The sequence below is a fragment of the Pseudorasbora parva genome, chromosome 1 (genome assembly GCF_024679245.1).
Source record: "Pseudorasbora parva isolate DD20220531a chromosome 1, ASM2467924v1, whole genome shotgun sequence".
In the NCBI taxonomy this organism is placed as follows: domain Eukaryota; kingdom Metazoa; phylum Chordata; class Actinopteri; order Cypriniformes; family Gobionidae; genus Pseudorasbora; species Pseudorasbora parva.
The window spans coordinates 39,661,956-39,685,802 of NC_090172.1; the positions used below are offsets into that span (position 1 = coordinate 39,661,956).

Below are 23,847 nucleotides of genomic sequence, written 5' to 3' on the forward strand. Positions count from 1 at the left end.
AAAAACGCTAAAAATGTTTAGTGGTATTTCCTACATGCAAAATAACTTCACTTTGTATCTACCTGTACAGATGTGGCCTTTGCATACTTCAGTTTTTCTCACAAGGAGATGATGTTGGCCAGCGAATGCCAATCCCAAGCTTTCCTAATGGGGATACCTGAATACAGGGTTTGTAGCAAATCTAGTCCATTTTCTCCAAGTGAGGTTTTAAAAGAAATTGAATGACACATTGAATATCTGGAAGCCGATTCTTATTTTTAGATTAAGATGAACATGATTCATTAAAGATGAATGTATTTCCTCCTTGTTGCAGATAAACCATGAAGCTGTTGTTTAATAAATGCAGAGAAATAGGAAAAGCCTCAAAAAAAGAAAACGTGAAGAAGTTATAATTTCAGAGCCACAGCAAATATCAGGTACGGTATTTCCTGACACATTAGCCTGTTTAACGTTCTACATGTCTGTTGCTTTTCGTATACTGTAAGTAAATATAAAAAGTGTGGCCAACAAAAGAGTTACTGTGAAAAAGCTATTGATGTTCCTCAGGCTAAAACGGTACAGTAAACTTAATTGAGCATTATTTCTCACACTGCTTGAGTTTACACGAATTTAAACCACATACTGCTTGGCCCCAAGGCAGAGTAACACCATTAGTAACAATGAATCTGTTTGTTAGCTCAGTCAGTTGCGCAGAAACTGAATACCAACCTTCAGGGCTCGTGAGATATGTCTCTCTACCTTATGTCAATCATCACAAAAGATTAAAGACATTCAATAAAGCACACTTCTGTTATCGGTACAAAGCAATCTGTCTTTATTACTTCTGTGTGAACTCGTTAATATTGAAGAATGAAAAATGAAACACTTCAGTACATACTCGTGCTCCAGCTAGAAGTGGAACTTGCAATGCTTTTTTTAAAAATGTATTATTATTATCGTTTGTACACTTCCAATTTGGTTTGGCAACAAAGAATGGCACTTAAGTGATTCCCATGTTGTCTGGTTAATACACACATAAAGATTACTTCCTAAATGCTATGTCCTCAAAGCACCACTGGTGCAACTATTTACAATTTACATGTTGTTTTTTGTTATACTTATTAATGCAAATAAGAGAACTGAAATGAAAAAAAAAACTCCCATTTCCAAAGAGGCAGGCAGCAGCAATACCCAGCACCCAAGAGCAGCAGCGCTGGGGAGAGCTGACCTGAGGTCAGTCGTACGATCTGAATTAATGCTCTCTTATTCTGGATCAAGCCAGCTATCAAAACCGGTTTCCACTGCACACTGACCACAGGTCCACAGGCTATGAAAACACTAGAAAGAACAGAAACTCTACAACAAATGCTTTAAACATTGCTTAACACCTTTAGTGTAACCGATGCTCAGAAATCTAGACATGCCTTTTAACATTCGGCCATATTTCTAAGAAAAACCAGCTGAAGTCTGCAGCAAAGTGGGCAACAACAACAACAACAACAACGACGACGACGAAAAAGAGTGGGAACTGAATGACCGCAATAGTTCAGAAGTGTTTTGAACACTACAACAGTATTTACAGTTAATAATACATCTGAGAACACTAATGTATCTTAACATTTGAAAAGAAGATAAATACAAGAATATTTATTCACTTTTATAGATCATTTTTAAATTTATATAAAAGCTATTGAAGCTAAAAGTGGCTTAAAAAAGAAAAAGAGAAACAGTGCTATTTCGAGTGCTTTTAAACTCTGTAAGAGATTCGCTTGCACTCAGTAGGAACAATAAATACTAGCTCTGTACTCCTCTTCGGTGTGACAACGTCGTCTTCTCAATCTGAAGCAGACAGGTCTTAAACCTACGGGACAAAGCAGGACAGAGAAACGTGCATTACGTACAAGCAAGTGTGTAAAAGTTCTTACTTGAAGCATGTATAATATTTTCAATATGCTGAGATAAGTGTATTAATGCACATGCACATAGCTGTGGAAATGTGATGTCATGGAGCGAAAGCCAGACTTACTGCAGCAGGGGTTACTGAGCTCACACTATAGTAGAGGGACCAATCACCTGAGCTTCCCCCTGTGATGAGAAGGACATGGGCGCAGGGGTTATCGCATGTTAACGGGGGAGTTCTGACTTGATCATCAGGTGATCAGTGTCTTCTGGAGTGTGTGGATTAGTGCTAGCGTAAGCATGGGTGTTACGACATGTTTCTGCATCAGTGACATTTGGTGTGGACCTGAAGATGTGCAATCAAAATATTAGCCATTTGAAATGGACATGTGTGATACTAACCGCTGAGATGTACTGGCTGTTAAAGCAGGCTTTCTCTTGAGTGGGAGAGGTGATGGAGGAGTAACAGGATGAGTCGCATGGTGAGCTGGGCTCCTCGGACAAAGCCTCGGGAAGGTGACTGGACACGCATCCGCTGTCTGACCCGCTCGAGCCACTACCTGACAGACAGTGAGATGACGAACCCGAACTTTCTGTAGCTACAAATACAGGCATGTTATATGTGACTTCTGGAATGACGTTCACACTTTCAAACGTGTTATGATACATACTCATAGACGGCTGACTGCTGGTCTCATGTTCCAGCTCGTCTTCCTCAATGCAGGGGCTGATGAGAGGTCTCTCCCCTGTTAACAGGCTTTGGCTACTATACATGTGCAGATTTAAGGGCCCCAGCAGTGTGGAAGAGGAGGGGCCACCGGCCACCGGGGGGCCACTAGCGGGAGCGTTTACTGCAGCTCGTTTGAACGGGTTTGAGTGGTCAAATAGCGAGACGGCAATGGATGCTCTCGTCCTGGCCCCTGTAACAGGAGAGCATGATGCTAGTAAAAATCAACCCAGGGAATCTTTTGCTGCTTATTTAGAAAAAATACCAAGAATTTAGCAGGATTATTCTAATGATTTTATCATGTTTTTAACACGCTCACCTCTGCCTTTCATAATGTAGTCAATGGCTCTGTCGTTGATAGCAGCATCACTGGGTTTAATGTCCAGAAATGGTTTATTACCCACCCCCATAGAAACCATCTCCTGCATTCGAATTTCTACACACACAGACACAGACACACACACACACACACACACACACACACACACACACACACACACACACACACACACACACACGTTTAAAAATGCTGCCATGACATGTATCAGAATGAATATGGGTGTCGCGAATATTGACGATAATGTGAATGTATATTTAACGTGGTATTCTGAGTGCGAGTCATTGGCTAAAATACAAAAAACAAAATAGAAAAAAAGTTAAAGATGACTTTGACTGATAAACAAGCATCAAAAGTTTTTTCTTAGGGATTGAGTAAATATGTGCCAGTACAGGTTACGTGATGCCTCAGACTTTTCACTCACTCATATCAAACTGTAGAAATACAATACTGGTGTGACTCAAAAGTGTTTTAATTAAATGAGACATTCACAGATGAACTGCTGAAAAATTTTTTATATATGCTAAGATGGTATGTGACAGGAGACATTATCTGCAATTATCCTATCAGTCTCACCTTTTCTTTCCAGCTAGCTGAACAAAACAAATTCAAAGAATTTATTCATGCTCAGCCACTTCAGTTTTTTCTTTCCTACCTTTATTCCGTGTGGCCTGCTGCCATAGTATCCGTGCGATGTCGCAGGTCCAGGCGTGTTTGACATCTGCATTGCCGGCCTGGAGAATGTAGGTCTGGTTCTTTGAAGTTCTCCTCCGGAACCAGACCTCAAACCTCAGAACGTTCTCACCTGATGTCTCTGTCATACCCACATCAGCCGTCTAACAGAGAGAATGAGAGGGTAAAAAGGATATTCACATACAATCAAGGTCAGAGGATATATCATTTGTATTAGTAAAATAAAATTAGTGTAAAGATCCATTCACACCAAGGATAACTATAATTGTTCTAGATATAAAAGAACAACTATAACAGCAGAGAGAAACAATATAGTTGGAATCACTTTCAAAACAATTTTTCCACCTGATGAATGATAAAACATCAGAACAACATAAGCATGTTGCTTCTAATAAATAGAACGTTATTGTCTGCCGGTGTGGATGCTAATATAGTTATTTTCAGTTATCCTTTTAGTAATCATCTTGGTGTGGCATGCAGCAAAGTGTGTTAAAGCTTGCGTTTTAATTTCTGGAGAGGTTTCTTGTCCCTCAAAACTTCTGATGTCCTTCAGATGCTTACCTTAAAAGAATGCTTATATATGTAAACATCTAGGCCACCCTCAATGCGTTTGGGTTTGCTGAACAGCACCAGATCCTCAAACAGGAACACGTGTCTTTGGCACTTCTTCCTGCCATACAAAATCGTGAACTCATCTTGGCGAACTAATTGTCCCTGTTCCTTCAGATTCACCTGGAAGAGTGTGTGAAAGAAATGATGAAATTGCAGTTTAGAAGATCAGATACATGCTTTCCTTTGTATCTCCACATGAAGTGGAGCGTATATCAGCTGTGCCAAACACACTTACATCACAGTCTCTGATGGCATCCATGGCGAGCAGATCGTTGCCGTGGCGAAGCTGAAATTTGACCATCTCAGTGGCGGCGCGAAGGTACGCTAGCTCCTGCTCCTGGACCTCGCTCACTTCTTTGATCAGGTCCTTCAGCAGCAGGGCATATTTACTCATGCGCTGGATGGGCTTCAGCAAATATGAGGCCAGGTCCATCTTATCCCCCAATTCCAGCTGCTTGTGCTAGAATGAGAGAGAGTCAGATTTTACAATTTCATCCCAGGAGGTGAGATAAAACGAATGAGATTAAAAGAGGTTGAGCTAAAAAATTATCATAGGTGGTCTAAAGTGCAGTATGGATCCAGTTACTCACCCTGAAGAAGCTGTTTCCATGGCTGGCCAGGAGTGTGTCTGACTTTGGCTTGTTCTTGCTGTATAAAGCATATAGGCTAAACTGGTCTTGCTATATTTTTATACGGGGGAAACAAAGCACAAAAGAGCAATATTTAAGTATTAATATCCACATTTCCTATCCATGTTCTGAAGAAAAACTTCTCTTCTTCCCAAAATCGAGGGAGGGAACATTTTTCTAAATTATTTCCAGGTTGAGTTTGTTTTAAAAGCCTTTTTTGTGTGTTTGGGTAAGTCGATTTATGACTTTTAGGTTCATATGGAGTGTGCCATAACTTTAGTGCAGGTTTAGCTGCGCCAAAAACAAAACAAAAAAGACTCCGGCCTAGTTCATACGCTGCTGTAGGCCAAGCAGCCTGCCTGTGTCTTTTTCTCTGCGAGTCATTGCATGTGAAAGCTTCATAAAGTAAAGCTCTTAAGAGGAGTTGACCCCAACTACAGAGAATGTAGACCGGTGGTCTTGCACTCATTTTCCAATACTCATGGAGGGTGAATGAAAGAGAAAGAATACCCAGATAAGTACATTTTGAATGGTTTTTGAATGGACTAGTGCTTGGTCAAAAATGAGACAGTCATGGACTGGGAACAGACAAAACACTGACAAATTAAACTGCTTTGTTTAATCTCCAATGAAAAAGTAATTCAGAATCCCTGAATGATCCCTATTAAAACTATTAGAAAAGTCCAGAAAACATCAGAAAAAAAATAATTTACAGAAAGATCTGAGGTCATGAAAGTTACTGTGAAAAGACTTCTCTTACATGTCGTAGGAAGCAGTGACTGACACGTAATGGATGGTTGCAGCAGCTTTCCAGCTCTTTAAGGAAATACTGACTGTGGAAGTCCACTAGTTTCTCCAGGTTGCCGAAGATGACGCTGCGTTTTCCCCGCAGGTCCTGCGGCAGGTCAGCGCGCTCCATCTCAGGGAAATAGTTGTCAATGATGTACCGCAGAGAACGTACATATTCCCGCTCGGTTGTGACCATCTCATCTACAATGTGGCGTAGCTTACTGAATGACAAAGAAAGTGAATTGTTAACATACATCAAATGCTTACATTTTAAGAAATCAAACTTTTAGAATGCATAGAACACAAATTTTAGCTCTTTATTACAATTCTCTTCTAAAGTCCTCCATCCATAGATATGTTAACCTGACGACATCAAGTCTGAATGCTCAAAATGACTGACAGGCATAGAGCTCCTTTACCTTCTCAACACACTATACATGGTGTCTGTGTCCAGTATTGAGAAAAATTAGCTGATGTTTTAGTATTCACATTAATCTTAAATTGGATTCTTATCAGAATGTTTTCATCTGCCTTAAATATTTGCAATAACTAGGCCACACAGAGCCTTGTTTTGAGTTATTTCTGTCTGAAAAAATGTGTCAACATCACCTCTGTACTGCAAACTTGGAGAGCAAAGGTAAATAATGTGTTTTGAAAGGAAGACACAAACATGTAACAACCTCCTTAAGATGCCTTTGTAATAAGATAACTCTATCCATCTCTTCTGTGTGGAAAAGCAGAACACAAACATGCTCCCCACCACTTCAAAGCCCAGAGGACTAGCGGCCACCTGGGAAAGTGATCAGCATCTCAGGCCCTTTCCCAAGGGGGTTAAGGGGTGAGCAGAAGGACCACAGCTGGAAAAGACATCCATGGAGATTCAGGGGATTAAAGGGCTGTGACTGTCTAATATGAGGCACATTGAGTTCCCAATGTGCATGTTTGAGATTGAGGCAAGACTAAAGAGATTCAGTCCATATGTGTTTTTAGCTGAAGCTGAAGCTAAAGCTTTTTTCTCTTTCCTGGATGTCTTGTGTGACTGTTCAATTTTGAAAAGTGAGCACAAGTGTAAGTAAATATATACAGAAGTTTTCTAACAGTTTTCATTGCATCAACGGCCAGATATACAAAATACCCACTTTTCGTAAGATATTAAAAAAAGATATTTTGAAGCATGTTGGTAACCAAACTGTTTTGGTTCCCACTGAATTTCATTGTAACAAAAAAGGCATTTAATGGATTTATTTAGCATTTATTCTTTTGAGTTTTGCAGAAGAAAGAAATGGATATCAGGTTAGGATCAAAATGAGCATGAGAAAATGATGACAATGTTCATTTTGGGGTGGACTATCTCTTTAAAGACAGCTAATAGAAATAGTAAGTATGATTTTGTATATTAAATTAGACATGTTGTTTGAAAAATAAATAAAGCTTTTAGATAATCATTGAACTAAAGTGAAAAAAGATCTGGAAAACGATAATCTCATCTGTATTGTTAGATTTATAAACCTGCAGATCAATATTTCCAATCCAATTCAAAATGATTAATATAAGATAAATGTACAACATAATATATAATAATACATATGCATATAATTTAAAATATATACATATTTAATTGTATAAATTATATAATTATTTAATTAACGTTGGGCCCAATTCTCATTATTAACTAGTTGCTTATATTATTAGGATATTGGCTGTTTATTAGTACTTATAAAGAACATATTAATGCCTTATTGTGTATGACCATATTTTATATCCCTTAATCCTACTGTCACAATTCACCAGTGTGAGTGCCCGGACCCCATGGACATCGCTGTTCCGAGCTTGAGACGGACTTGATCATTTTCTCATTCAAACCACAGCCAACCTGCTGCTGCTTCTGGTTCTGTTTAAAGAGGGAAACGCTGCCCATAACTACTGGCACTTGTCAAATGATTACATTTCCAATGTGTTTTCGCTTCGGTGATTAATGTAGCCAATCACAGACATGTTTGTAGATATCTACAACGCAGTAGGCCAATCACAGGTGTTGAATTTGGAATCCACTCACCGCTCGAGTCTAACCGCTGAGTTCAGTTAAAACGCATGTCAATCCTCTGTAAGTGCAGACATTGTAAAAATAAGAGATTCATTGTATACCAGCTTCACTGTGGAACTTTGTGAGATTATGTTTATTGAATGAGTGACAGCTTTTAGAAATTATAAAGGGAGCACTCTTTGTGCGCTGTCTGGGCAATATTATTATTATTTATTTTTTATTAATAGGTCTACAATATATTCAGAATTTGAATAAAACTTTTGTTTTCCATTGAAAAACAGCCATATACACGATTCAATGCACTGACCCATCCACATATACATGCGGGATTCACTCGAAAAATGTGAAGACTGATCAGTTATAAATAATCATGTCGAAATTAAGGCTCATAAAAATGTCAGGAAAACACGATTCCTGGCTGCATGTCATTATCCATGGATCGCTGAATCTGTGGGAAGTAGTTTAAACTGATAATCATTTGCTCAACTCGCGTTTTCCTCTATTAACTGCAGTCACGCAGCAGCTCTTCTGCCACTCAGCCCCGGCTGAAGGGGCGTGTTCCGGGAAAGTGACGTCGATGCATTCCCTCTATAGCACTCCCTGTTTACACCTGTGTCTCTCATTATCCTGTTTTCCTCACCTTATATAAGCCTGGTTATCGCTGTCATTCATTGCAAAATCTTGTTTTGCTCACACTGCATTTCTAAGCGTTATCCCTGGTTTCATGTCTCTTGGTTTTGTTGGAATTCTTGCCTGTGTCCCCGGATTACCCTTTTGCCTCTGTCCCTGGTTTTGTTTGCCTGATTGGACTGCCTACCTGTTATGACCTCTTGCCTGTTTGTTGACTACGAGTGTGGATTACCCTTTGAATAAATACTGCGCTTGGATCTTCAACCCAGTCTCAGAGCGGTTCGTTACACTTACCCAATAGCTAAACAACAACTACCTTACCTATTGATAAGCAGTAATTATGAGTTTATTGAGGCAAACATTGTAGTTAATAGTGAGAATAAGACACTAATCTAAAGTGTGACCTTATTTTTTATTCATGTTATTTATATATAATTATTTAAACAACAATAAATTATAAGTAGCTTTGCAGAGAATATTGTCTTGTTGCCCGAGAAATTTTCTAACAACTCGTTTTCTGCTGTTCCACAGATCCTCTACTAGCACTAGGGGTTTCCCAGACCTCAGTTTGAAAACTCTTGAATGTGTTCTTGTCTTGAAAAAACAAGAAAGTCTGGTAAATGTAACAACATATTGTAATGCACCTATCAGTAGTTGTGTGTGCTCTGCGACACAGCATTTATACAGTGGTGGTTATATAATAAGTGGTTGAGTCGATGGCCTGCAGACCACCCTGGTTAATTGTTTATGCTATATCAAGTGAGTGTGGTTAGTACTTGCATGCGTGCGCTGAGTCTACCCACCTGCCCTTGCTGCGAGTTTCCGGAGCTGGACTCCCACTGCGATGTGCATCTAGAGAAGTCCATCCATGCATGGGCGGCAGTCGCGGGCTGTACGGCCGATCGATCACTTCAGTGCTGCTCACCTCCAGACCTTTAATGAACACCCCTGTGTTTCCTCTCCGTGCAGGCTCACTCAAAGTTCTCTGGCATGTCCCGTACCGTGACACAGACTCGCTACCAGCAGTATCGAAGCTCTGGGTTTTCCGCAAAACTCTGCGGTTTGGTTCAATAGTTGTGAGACTTGAGCTCGGGCTCGTAGCAGACGCCTGCCCCTCCAGATGCGGCCTCTGAGGAGACTCGTCCGTGGAGATGCTACGTGTAAGCCTGTGGGACCTGACTGGTGTGATGTGAGGGATTCTGTGCTCAATGCTATATGGACTTCCAGTCGGGGTTCGGACAGAGTCATGAGCGTCCAGGCGAATACCTGAAGGGCTGCTGGGAGTTGAAGACGTGCTGGACTGTGAGGAAAGTCTATCCCGGCCCCAGCCACCGCCGAATGCTTTCCGACACGAGAAGGAGATGCTACTGCTACGCTCCTGATGTTTAGCACTACTGTCCGAGTTCCGCCGAGAAGAGTCCCCCCTTGCTGATTTGGAGTCACTCTCTCGGCGGGTGCGCAGGGCCATCTCCAGCTTCTTCTCAAACATCTGCTTTGTCTCCTGACACTTGGACCAGGCGAACTTCCACTGCTTGAGTCCCTGCTCACTCTTCAGCTCCCCAGCGAGGTCCTTCATCTCCTGGAAGTGTGTGTCTGGGATCGGTGGGTGCTGACTGCGATAGGTCTCCAAACATGTGATCACGCTCTGACACTTCTCAGACATGCCACACTCCTCCATACTAACACATGCCAAATGACGCATTCCCTCTAGTGCCCATTCATATGCCTGAAAAAGAGAGAGAGAACAATCAGCTGATGTGCAGACTGAACATTGAAAACAATGTTAAAATCAAATATTTAATAGTAATTTTAATAGTTTATTTTAGTTAACTATAACAACAATGGGTAAAATGTCAGCTTTTGACAAAAAAAACATGCATGTTTGAGAAACGACAAGAGTATAAAGGAGACTTTTTATGGAAAACTACTACAAATGCAGTGTGAATGGGAATGAGGGAAGGATAGAGTGAGTGAGAAACCTCCCAGCACTTCTTTCATGTGAAATAAAGAGGTTTTTAGCCAGGAGCTGGGAGGTCTGGGTAGGAAGGCTTTAACATGCAGCTCAGCAGCAGGAGGGCCTATAGTTTCAACTATGTGTGTCAGCACCATGCCACAAAGACGCATGCCAACTTGCTTTACTAGCCGTCTCTCCATTTAAGAAAAAAATCTGGCCCCTTATCACACTCCGATATGCTGTTACATCAACTGGGCGGCACTCTTGTTTTTAGACCTTTTTTCATTAACTTCCTGACAGGAAGGTTTCTTTAGTGACTGCTCCTGAGGATACGAGTGTTCACCACGCTGGAAAATTAGTGGTTAAACTTCAGAGGGGATTAACACAGATCAAACACAACCACCTTCCACTTCAGCATTGGCTGCAAACACAGCCTTGTGTTTAGACATTCCTGAGAAAGGAGCAAAACTCCCCCTCTTCTCTCTCATTCTGTGCACATACAAAACCTCCACACTCTACTTTAGCTGCTATGTGACATAGTGACATCGCTTTGCTCCCAAGGCCCTCGGCTCTGTCTCTCTCTCAGGTTAGGGTGACACAAAGGCCACATACTAGCGAATGGGCCTTCAGCACCCAACTACTGAAGTCTCTCACAAAAGCAAAGGTCAGAGGTCAGCTGCCCACACTAACAATACACACGGCTAAGAAATGGCAAGACGCAAAAAGACGCAAATGCAACATAATTGACGAGTAAGAACCAAATGGCAACTATAATTTTTAATGCCCTATTAAATAGAGATGTGGTTTAATTTCTTTAAAGCAGTATTTAGGGTTAAATAAAACTTAAAACACCCATGTCGTACAGCTTTGTTACGGGAAGAGCGCATCCACAAGGGAGATACAGCTTCATGAATAGCACAATTAAGTTAGCTTGTGCCTTTGCAGCCTTTTGTTTTGTGCAATTGTAAAGTTGTAATATTATGTTTATTTTGTATATATATGATTTATCTCACAAAGGATGTGTTTGGTTCAGCACATCTTTAGTTTCAGCACACGTAGCTCAAACAGCAATGCAGCACCATATGAATAACTATGGTGGACTGTCATATTGTATAACATTACAATGAGAACACTATTGTAATAAAAACTGAATTCTTTGGGTTTAGTTGCTGTACAGCGTGTTGTTACAGGAAGCAAGCATCCACAACAGCAGTTCCACATTCTGACTAGCACATAACTAAGTTCACTTCTGCATTTGCACCATTTTGTGCAGATATAAGTTGTAATATTATTTTGCATAAATATCTGATTAATCTCTTATAGGATTCGTTTGGTTGAGTTAAATTAAAGTTGGCCAAAAATGATTTTAAAACATACACTGGTTCAAACTAAGTGGCTTTTAATGGTGAGACTTTTGTTTTTGTAACCAGGCTTTCAAATAGGCCTATTAAAAAAAAAAAAAAAAGCTATACCATTCAAATATAAAGAATGATTGGTTATCGGTATCAACCAAAATGTTCATATCTGTGCATCCCGAATTAAAGTCGCGCTGTAACGGAAGTACCATCAGATCTTTTCTTCCATATTGTGACAGTGAAAAAAAAATGTAGTGCTGGAATTTTGTTGAATGAATTGATTGTTGATTGGTTGGAGTCGATCTGAGCTTGTAGTCAACTATGGAAGGCTAGGGTTCAAGTGGACTAAATTATTGGAAAAGTCCAGCATACACCACCAGAGAGAAGTATGTTGCTTCACCGAAAGATAAAGCTGACATTTTGATTTTTTTCAACAACTTTTTTTTTTAAAAATCCATAAATGAATCATTCACAATAAGATCAAAAACATAGATTTACAGAATCGACTGTATTTCCATTTCATGCCAACTTCAGACATTACTTACTGTACTGACAACACATAAATGTTAAATAAAATTTTAAAAAATATTTTTACTTTTAAAATTCAAAATTCTTGCATATTTTAAAGTATATTATTTTATCCAACTGATGCTGGACCCTAAATAATGGATACCAAAATATTTTTAACTCCCCAAATGTGTTACTTTTACAAACTAAGGGATCTCTGTCAAAAAAGCTTAGGTTGCATTTAACCATAAGTATAGTTAGTGACTGCAGAAATCTTCAGTCCTGTTAATTCTCCAGTACCTCCCTGTTCAGCTAAACTGATGTGTGAAACAGACATGGGAAACACAAACAAATGTAAAGTGTTCTGTTCCTGTAGTAAAACAGCATCAACGGTTGACAGTGATAAAGTCTGCCACAGGTTCTGCCACATGGGGTCAGACACTCAGGCCAAACCAGCTCTCAACGCTACAAACCACCCCCCTCCCCCAAACCACCCCACCCCACCCACCACCCTGTGCATTCCCCTTAGTGAAATCAAGCAGACGCTTTGATCTATAGCCCAATATAGTTCCTCACTCTATCTGATGATGCCCATAATACTGTGGGTAGGGGATGACATCATTGTTTGGTTGGTTAGCGTGCAAGGTTCTTTGAAGTGTGAATAGTGTGTGTATGTGTGGTGGGGCTCTGATTGGTGAGAGCAGAATTAGATTGCCTGAGGGAGGCACCTCTAAAGGCCCCACTATTCAATCCTGCACAAAGAGTGAGAGAGAAACACGGAGAAATGGAGAGAGAGTGTTAGATGTGCTAAAACAGAGCAGTGGGAGTGAGACAGATCCAGTCTTGAACTAAGCTTTTGTACACTCCCATAAATGAATCTCTTAGCAGTCTAAGTGGGTCAAGAGGAGCATTTTAAACTTGAAAGAAACCATCTTTTATTATTTCCTCTAAAAAGAAACCCGCAAAAAGGAGAAACGTTTTTCATTACATCAGCCAGTCTCTGATCTCATGTCTAAGCCATGCCAAGAATGTGTTTTTTTTTTTTGAAGGATAGAGAGTGTCAAAATGTGAATGGGGTATTATGGGCACTGTGTTTTTAGGAGGCACAGCCTCAAAATTCCTCTGACAATTATTGCTCTGTAACTCACCGGGACAGTACCAACCTACAGACAGAGCCGCTTAACCCCCGACACAAGATCCCAGCATACTTCCCTGTCATTTCATTATGGTTAAAATGATCCCCTCTCTCTGAGCGGCTGACAACAAAAGAGGAATGGCAAAATGAGGAAAACCGTAAGAAGAATGGACTACGGACCCTCGTGAGCCAAAAAGCAGGATTTGGATGAGTGATTCTGGCAAAAGAGGATGAAAAGAAAGGTGGAAACAAATATTCACAAAAAAACTCTCCGTGCCTTTTCTCTCAATTTAAATTCCATGTTTTATTTGAATCTGAAATCTGAATCTGGAGAGAGAGAGAGAGAGAGAGAGAGAGAGAGAGAGAGAGAGAGAGAGAGAGAGAGAGAGAGAGAGAGAGAGAGAGAGAGAGAGAGAGAGAGAGAGAGAGAGAGAGAGAGAGAGAGAGAGAGAGAGAGAGAGAGAGAGAGAGAGAGAGAGAGAGAGAGAGAGAGAGAGAGAGAGAGAGAGAGAGAGAGAAAAATTGGAAATACCCCTTTATTTTATTGAAGATACTCAGTGGAGTGTAGGAAGACTAACACAGGACCAGTACCCCATAAAAATAAAATTCTCGCATTAGCAACACAATGTAAAATATTCACCATTCATTGTTAAGATAACATACAAATAAAATGTTTTAATACATTTTAATAATTCAGCAGAAACAGCAGCTATTGTTATTATTGTAAAAGATTTATTACAAAATATGAATAACATCTGTCATTATATATATATATATATATATAAAGTACATTTTCTGTTCAATGGCAGCATGTCAGACTCCACCATATGCTATCTAAAAGCTCAATCTAAAGGAATGCAAATCAAATAAAATGAATAGTAAAGGATGACGAAGAGGGATAGAGAGCACGAGAGAAACAGCACCTGTATGATAACTAGCCCCTTGTGATTTTGACTAATTCAATCTTATAGTGGTTTTCAAAACTAAATAATGGTGCATTAAAGTCACCAAACCTAAAACTCAGTAAAGGTCATTAATCGTAAACCAATCAATTAATGCCTGATGCTGTTGTATGATTGATGAGGAACGTTTTCAGCAGTGTGTGATTCAGTGCGTTTTTGTTCTTTTGTTGTGCGTGTCAGTGGTGACGCATGCAAGTATGCACGCGTCTATTGCTGGGGGTATGTCTCTGCGTTTCCTACGAAGCTTCATGAATGTCAAAGCCTAAGCACTCAGACTCAAGAAAAGAGAGTTCAGCAATGGCATGCACACACAGAGAGGAGGTGACACGCAGCCCGTGACAGATGCGATTGCGACCGTCTCTCTCTGGTTTAATATGTAGAGTGTGCTGGCAGACAAACGTGTTGCATATGTAGAATAATGCGAAGCACACACACCAGCTGCTTCATAGCAAAAGAGACCGTGAAACACTAAACATGCCTACTAAAGGCCTGTTGGAAGCACTGGGCCTTTGTGAGAGCTTCATTTCCTACTTCTTCTATGGGGTTCAATTAAAATGCAGGAAAATACTCATACACTGCTGCATAAGCTTTCATACTTCAAAAGGCACAAGTAGCGTGTCTATACAGAACAGATGTCAAGCAAATTGTTGCGCTGCAGAGTGCAGGGTCTGTTTCTGATATAGTAAGGGTTGGCTGGCTTTATTGGGGGTAATGACTGTTTGTAAATAGGAGCTGAGAGAACCGTAGGACTTCTCTTGCCCTGGCCTGGTTGGCAGCATGCATACACGAAGACTATAAAGTCGCTACCGTCTGCCCATTAGTCTAATTTTATGAGTCAAACAGGAAATAATTCTGCTTTGCAGGAGAGCGTGTCTATCTGGGCTTTCAGAACACAAGTGTGAGACTATTCATAAATGAACAAGAGACTAAAATATTTGAATCAATTGCCACATATAAATATTGAACCTAAGTATTTTAAGAATAGAGATTGAATTACTTAACATATACACTACCAGTCAAAAGTTTTAGAATGGTATGATTTTTAAATGTTTTAAAGAAGCCTCTTCGACCCACCAAGGCTGCATTTATTTTATTAGAAATACAAAAAAAAGCTGTAATATTGTGAAATATAATTAAAATATAAAATAACTTTAGTATTTGAATATATTTTAAAATTCAATTTATTCCTATGATGCAAAGCCGAATTTTGAGCATCATTACTCCAGTCTTCAGTGTCACATGGTCCTTCAGAAATCATTCTAATATGATGATACTGCTCAAGAAACATTTATGATTATTATCGATGTTGAAACTACTTTTTTAGGATTCTTTGATGAATAGAACGTTCAAAAGAACAGTATTTATCTGAAATAAAAAGCTTTTGTAACATTGTACTACCATTTAGATGTTTTGGGTCGGTAAGAATTGTATTTTATTTTTTGGGAGAAAGAACTTAAAGAAATTAATACATTTATTTAGCAGGGATGCATTACATTGATCAAGTGACATTATAGACATTTATAATGTTACAAAAGCTTTATATTTCAGATAAATGCTGCTCTTTTGAACTTTAAGCTCAAAATTCAGCTTTGCATCACAGGAATAAGTTATATTTTAAAATATATTTAAATAGAAAAGTTATTTTATATTTTAATAATATTTCACAATATTACAGCTCTTTTGTATTTCTAATAACATAAATGCAGCCTTGGTGAGCAGAAGAGACTTCTTTAAAACATTTTAAAATCTTACCTTTCTAAAACTTTTGACCAGTAGTGTAAGTGAATGTGTTCAATGTTTCAAGGTGAAACAATGAACTTTGTTTGAAAGCAGTTAAGAAAATTAGGAACCATTTATCTTTCATTTCATCTGAACACAAGCAGAAATACTGAAAAGTGCAAGCAGTTGGCAGTTGTTTTATAATAATGTCTTAAATGTTACATTGACGTTAAATCGCTTATTGTAATTATAAATTAAAAATATATATATAACTGTGAAAATGTCCAGGTTTAGGCCTTTTTTACATTTACAATGTCTAATTGATGGAATTTTGTTCTTGGAAATCACCCAAATGTAAGTTTAATAGATGTAGTGGTATTGACATCAGTAATATTTGTCTTGATAGTACATGGTATTGGATTTTAAAGATAGTGGTATCACCTATTCCTTGAATTGCTGAAAGGATGGTTGTTGGTTGGCACTCTATGCTAATGCATGTGCAAAAAAAATCACATCAGTGTGTTGTACATTGTTCTGTCTGAGTGAGTTAGTTAGTTTGACTGAACTGTGCCTAGGGGCTGGGGAAAAGGGTTCTGCCTTGCGAGCCAATCACACTGCATTAGAACTATCAAAATGGCATTAATCAGACCCAATCACAACACTGATCGGACTGACTGCGCGCGCACACACACACACACACACACACACACACACACACACACACACACACACACACACACACACACACACACACACACACACACACACACACACACACACACACACACACACACACACACACACACACACACACAGCCCTGGAAAAGCTTATGAGGTCAAGCAAACACTCACATGCCCTAAGGGAATACACATTAGCCAACCCAAAATGTAACATGACAATCAAGGCTGAACAAAAAATCTAAAGTAAGACCAAAGTGGTTTGCTGGCTGTGTTTTTCTTTCCCTGAATTGAATGGAATTGTTGAGCCTAAAATGATGAAAATCTGGATGTACTTACAATTAAAAAGAACATTTTTAATATACATTTGGAAAAAAAAGGAAAAAAAGAGACCAATAAGATATATATCTAAACAATATTGAATCATTTATAATATATAAATAAATTAAAATAATAAAAAATATAAATTAATTAAAACAAGGTTTTCATTATTAAAGTTTTATGAAATTGTTGTCTATTTTTGGAACAAGAAATATAAAATCCAGCACATGCTATCCAGGTGGCTAATGAGTGCAAGGTGCAAACTCACCGGAGATTAGTCAACCTGTCATTAACAAGCTGTGAACAGAAAACTGACAGCCCTTTTACTTTGCCCCTTCCTCCTCCTATTCTTTACAAAAATCTTTAAGAGCAACATGGGAGGTCAACCATCATATACATTTATCATCTTTCATTTCTTGTCAGTGAACGGGTGTGGAGGTCAGTGTTTTGTATCCACAGGTGCTAACCCCAGGTTCTGCCACAACAGAGTAGGACACAAGGACTGAGAGACAGGAGGCCACAGTCAGACCGCCACAAAAGACAGACACACCTAATTAATAGTGCATGGGGCCTGCTTTGTCCCTCAGAGTGTCGTCTCCTGTTGGGAGTTTGGGGGGCAATGAGGTGTAGAGAGGGGTCTAGTGTTTTTGGGGGGGAACTGTCCCGAAATGAGAGTCTGCATAGGGGGGCACATGCCTCAGGCTCAGTCAAGCAGCATGATGAAAAAGCAGATCCACTAGTCTATAAATGTTAGCGAAAACACACAGATGATGAGGAGAAAAGAGACGAGGAGATGCTGTTCAGTAAGTAGGGTCATAAATGCACACACACGCTCATTGGGATTGGCATATGCTAGAGGTGACTGGAAAATAAGGGGTCCATGCAGGGGTCCGACTACGTTCAAGCAGACACCTGCATTCACTTAAGCAATTAAATAGGGCTCTGTGTTGGATAAGGTTCCTAAAGGTTTTGCACCTACAGCACACATTACAGACATTGATGCACAAAAGCAGAGATGTGTTTAATACTGCAACTCTATCTGGTATAGGAGTCTGTCAGTTATGTCAAAAACAAAGTTGCTTAATCAACTAATAATCTGTTCAAAAATTGTAGGTCAGCCCCTTGAGAAGCTTTATGATTCAGCTTATTATAACAACTTGTTAAGGCAGGCTAATAATATGATTTCTGACCCTAATCATGTCCTACACAAAGAGTTTAAACTATTACCATCAAATCGGAGGTACAGAGTCCCAAGATTCAACAAAGTGAGGCTGAAACACTCTTTTGTGTATCAGGCTACCTTAGAGTTGAATAAATCACTTAGGTAGAAATTTACAGTATGGAGAAGGTGGATTAAGTGTATGTCGATGTTTAATGTATGTGGGTTGTTGTAAACATAGATACTGTTGTGCAAGAAAAATTTCAGACTTGTCTGACAATAAAGTGTATATCATCATCATCATCCTGTTCTATGTTAATGTCTAAAGTATATCGGAAGAATAAACCTTGATACGAATCTTACACCTCGGGTTTCACAGACAAGGCTTAAAGGGTTAGTTGACCCAAAATTGGAATGATGTCATTAATGACTCACCCTAATGTTGTTCCACACCCGTAAGACCTCCGTTGGTCTTCAGAACACAGTTTAAGATATTTTATATTTAGTCCGAAAGCGTATGGAAGTGTATGCACACTTTACTGTCCATGTCCAGAAAGGGAATAAGAAAACATAATCAAAGTAGTCCATGTGTGACATCAGTTGGTTAATCAGAATCTCTTAAAGCATTAAAAATACATTTTGATCAAAAATAGCAAAAGCTACGACTTTATTAAGCATTGTCTTATCTTCCGCATTGGTGTTCAATCCTCAAATAAAGATTCAAACAGTCATGAATCAGCGTGATTCATGATTCGGATCGCTTATCAAAATGCCAAACTGCTGAAATCACGTGAGATTGGCAATCCGAATCATGAATCAATACGCTGATTCATGACCATTTGAAGCTTTATTTGAGGATTAAACACAAACAAGGAAGAGAAGACAATGCTGAATAAAGTTGTAGTTTTTGTTATTTTTGGACCAAAATTTATTTTTGATGCTTCAAGAGATTCAATTAACCAACTGATGTCACGTTGACTACTAAGTTTTGATTACCTTTTTGGACATGGACAGCAAAGTTATTTAATAACAGTAGTCATAATAAGCATATTTCCAGTATGTGCCTCAGGCTTGCATAGTGTATCAGTGTCAACTCATTCATCAGAATCATTGCTACACTCTGCAAACTTCAGACATGGTTGAACCGGCTGCTTTTTTTAGTTGGACGTGCTACTTTGGCTGTGCATCTTGCATCATTAACCGCAATGAAATTAAAGTTTGATTCAGTTAGTTTATTAGTGAATCAAATTACTTCCTATGCACTGGCTCAAAAGAACAATTCATTCAAGAATCGAACAGCCCTACTCTGAAGCACATACCGTGCTTTACAAACCTAAGTGAACCACAAGTCTAAAATCAACTCACTGGAAAAGAAACAGATGATAAGGAACAACAATAGCAACAAACAACTAGTGGAGACACAACAACAACAACAACAGACACCTGCATTGACAAGCATTTGTTTGAGAAGGTTTACCAAAGCTCTAGTTTGATTGAGTTAAAAAACATGCCATAACTTCTGGAATAGAATAGTGCTGGATGAGACTGAAACTTTCTAGTGTGCACGTGTCAAGCTCCTGTGTTCATGCATGCAATCCAATGGAGTATATTTTGAAAGGTTCTATAGCGGTCAACTGTGTGCAGATGCTAAGCGTTTCTGTCAAAACCTAACACTTAAGGCTTAAGTGGTAAGCCATTAAACCACTACTAAACAGGCAACAGATTTCAACTAAACATCCATCATTAATATTAAAATACATTTTTTTTTTTTTAAAGATAGATGTTGATGTGGTTGATGTGATGTGGTACTAGATGTCAGAGTAGGAACTAATGAGGCCATGATAAACAACCAAACAATTGACACCTTTGAGAGCACTCTGCGTATAATACATGCATAACAGCAATGTGTTTTACATTTCAAACCTTTTTAGTAAAAGTATATCAGCATTTCATTTAAAGGTGCACTATGGAGCTTTCAGTCCACTAGAGGGCGCCTATTCAAAACAAATTGTAGTTTGATGACGCAAAGTGTGAGCGCAGCATCTTGGGAGATGTGGTCTTCTCATCACAGCCGGTGGAAAATAGGACTCGGGCAGAAATCACGTTCATGCATGCGGTTATTAACGTTACTGTAGTCTAAAGCAGAGCAGGACCGAGTGTTTTGGAACTGAGCACAGCTGCTGGAGCGATTGTTAAACAAATACCCGCCTCGCAAATACCGGGACTTTTATTATGAAGGGACGGGAGACATTCGCCGGGCGCCTGCACAGATCCGCTCTTCCGGTTATGATTTTGAGGTAATGTAGCTCTGTTTATCATATTAGATACATTTAAGTATGTTCAAAACGATGTTATGACTTTACTCTGTGCGTTCACTTGTTCACACTGCTAAGAGTAAAGCGCTCCTGTCAAATAAAAGCCGAAACCGAGGGTAACGCAGATATGACGCAATTGACAGGCAACTCCCTCAAATGCAATGTTGAAACGTCCCTGTCCTTAGTTAAAATAGCAATTTTCTCACAATTTACAAATAGTTGGAAACTTCTGGGATATTGTAGGTAGGTACTCAACTGAACAAAATATATAACACTGGCCTAGTGGTTTTTGGATATTTTACTGCAAAAATACTACATAGTTCACCTTTAATGGTTAATTGACAGATAAATCTGAGACACAAACCCAAACCCTAACCAAAGCTCTACCAGTCAACATACAAAGAAGTCAGCTTTTAGTCAGGACAAAAATACATTGATGAAAGCCTTGTAACCTATAAACAATCAGATAATTATTCCAAAGAAAAACAAACTCACATATAGTCCCAAAAGCTACTCTCATATAGTTCCAGTGAGGTGCAGTACCTTTGTCCTGTTATAAGTGTACAGGTATCAACAGGGCTCCATGTGCTATGAGAATTCTGCAAACACATTCGTTTAGAGACTAACGCAGATTTTCCTTCAATGACCTGAGTGATATTTTATACACAATTATTGAAATGAACCAAGATTGACAGAAAATATACATTACAATGTGGGGGTGGGGTCGATTTTTGAAAAGTCTCTTATACTCACCATTTATATTTGATAAAAACAGTAATATTGTGAAATATTAGAATTATTTAAAATGCAAATCAGAATATTCAGCAGCCATTAAATCAGTGCCACATGATCCATCAGAAACATTGTAATATGCAGACTATATTCTAATATTCTAAAAAACCTTACTGTGGGAAGTTGTACTTCCAAGTGTAGTCTTGTAAGCAATTGCCACTGACTTTCACAGTATCACATCACATCTCTCTACAGGATGCTTTATAAAGCCAACATACTAACACACAACAGAAGAAACGTCCTGTGGGCTGGAAAGTGAGTAAACATACACTGATGTCAGGATCATTCATGTCACCTCTAGAACTAAGATGAGCTAAGTGACAGAATATTAGTCTGCGTGGAGATCATCCCTCTTCAAAACTTGCTCCTGGGGCAAAGCCGTTGTAAAGTAATCCACTTCCATAATGATCTGACTAACAAGGTGTGGAGTTACACTGAGATAATGGATGGCATAAACCCCCTGATGTGGCCATTTGCCCAGGGCACCAAACTCTAATCTAAGCTGTGTGAGAAATGTTGGTCAATACCACATGCAGAGAGGAAACTCTATTAAAAAAACTGCATTTCACACACTTACAGCCGCAGCTTGCCTCACATACACACTTTACCAGTGCATGAATGAACAGGGGATTGAAGAGAGCCAGAAAGTAGGGGGTGGAGATTAAGTGAAGAGTAAGAAAACCTCCACAGACACCCAAAGAGCTCCATTCAAAAATGTTTTAGCAACATTTCAGTTGCCCCTTCAATTAAAGTGGCCTCTCATGAAAACATCTGTTATAGTACAGTTACTGTTAAGCATTGACAAGTCTTCAAAGACTAAAAAATTAAAACTTTCTGTGCACACATAAGAGTACCACATATCAGTCAAATGCTCCTGATTTAATCACCACAATGCTGCTCTAAACTCCTACCTCTCCATGACTATATCCGTTTTCCTGCTCGGCTAAGACGTTGGTGGTCCCATGACCAGAGCACGGAGTGGCGGCGGTCATCCTTTTCTCTCTCTCTCTCTCAGACTGACAAAGTAACTGAGAGAGAAGCCAGTGGCGCCCACTCCCCTCCTCTCCCCACCTCCCTGCTATTCACAGGCAAATGCAAGTCTAAATACCAGATGGGTCTGCCCCAGCAACTTCACTAGAGGGGGCGGAGGGGTAGAGGGCAGAGAGGGAAGGGGGGATGGGACAGGAGGGTGTCTGTCAACAAAACTACAAAGCCCCTCACCAGAAAGGGCAAAGGAAAGACGGCAGAGTGATGGCTGAAACTTGGCATGCTGGTGCTAACTAGACCTTGTGAACCCAGTGAGGTGGATAGAGAAATCCAAAACATTGATGGGAAGGGTAAAATGTGGCCCAGCTGATGATTCATAAACACACCGATACACGCACGTGACTGCAGGAAATGATGTATTATAGCAAAATAATCATGTGAGGTCTGACTGAGTCAAAAATATGAATGTGTTACTGATTCTGAATTTATAATGCTTGTGATCAATATTCATCTAGATCTGGATTAGAGGAAAAACAGCAACAGAAGGCATGTGGGAAAGAATTTATTCCTTGGAGACACTGGAGTATCAATAACCTGATCAATAACCAACCGCTCACAGTATGCTGTACACACACACACACACACACACACACACACACACACACACACACACACACACACACACACACACACACACACACACACACACACACACACACACACACACACACACACACACACACACACACACACACACACACACACACACACACACACACTATTCCAATACAACAACTGCTGCATGTGTCACTGCTGGATTTGCCTAAATGATAAATTATACTCTCATTTTAGAATTTAAAATAAATTATATTTCTTTCATGTGGAAAAAAAAAGCACATAAGCATATTTTGCTCAAAGAAAATGGTCCGTGTACTTTTTCGTTAATTTATTATTCTATTTCGGAATGAAAGATGAAATTTAAAAAAGGGTACAGCTTGGTTTTTTGTTGAAAAAAAAAAAAAAGCAGAAATAGCTGTATTTTGTTTTCCAAATGTATTGTTGTCATCAAATATTAGTATTAGAAAATTGGACACCATTTCAATCAGGGTATCTTCCGTCCATTCCAAATCCGTTTACAAAAATGTTGTTAGGCGAACATGGTGTGTTATCATTGCAATTCTCTTGTATGAAACACAGATGTCACATTTAAACGCACAAAATATAAACGTTTTATTCAGATCCTTTATTCCAATTACTTATATAGCCTTTCGATTTTTATATAACGTTCCTCATGCAACGCAAGTGGCAAAACATTTAAACATGTTATAGTCAATGTTAAAATCACAAAAATGACGATAGACAAAAAAATCTTAAAAAAAAAAAAAAAAAGAAATCCAGCAGGTCATAAAGAACTTTGTTTTTCCACCTCCAAAAAAGGAGGAAGGATGAGTGCTACCCATCATGTCTCCTTATTTAGCTAAATGCCGAGTATGACGTCGTAGTCTTTGCTTTATCTGAGTAAAAATTTCCATGTGATGACTTTGAAACAGAGTAGAATTATAAATTATGTTCAAATTATATCAATACCTTATACACATTTAATGCGAACAATGCAATGTCACTT

General features: G+C 39.1%; 1 protein-coding gene across 6 annotated transcripts in view; it reads right to left on the minus strand.

Annotated features, from left to right (window-relative positions):
• Positions 1-796: 796 nt before the first annotated feature.
• Positions 797-23,847, minus strand: part of plekhg4 (pleckstrin homology domain containing, family G (with RhoGef domain) member 4) — a 104,167-nt gene continuing 81,116 nt past the window's right edge. For 4 of the 6 annotated variants that reach the window (XM_067440401.1, XM_067440400.1, XM_067440397.1 and 1 more), the window contains 11 exons: positions 9,143-10,065; positions 5,637-5,886; positions 4,838-4,927; positions 4,483-4,707; positions 4,197-4,367; positions 3,598-3,778; positions 2,925-3,041; positions 2,550-2,798; positions 2,281-2,477; positions 2,006-2,064; positions 797-1,840 (listed from right to left, as the gene is read on the minus strand). In XM_067440401.1, coding sequence (XP_067296502.1) covers positions 2,026-2,064; positions 2,281-2,477; positions 2,550-2,798; positions 2,925-3,041; positions 3,598-3,778; positions 4,197-4,367; positions 4,483-4,707; positions 4,838-4,927; positions 5,637-5,886; positions 9,143-10,065 — 2,442 coding nt within the window. In that variant the 3' untranslated portion in view covers positions 797-1,840; positions 2,006-2,025. The remainder of the gene's footprint in view (positions 1,841-2,005; positions 2,065-2,280; positions 2,478-2,549; positions 2,799-2,924; positions 3,042-3,597; positions 3,779-4,196; positions 4,368-4,482; positions 4,708-4,837; positions 4,928-5,636; positions 5,887-9,142; positions 10,066-23,847) is intronic. The other 2 variants (XM_067440399.1, XM_067440398.1) reach the window with 2 other exon arrangements.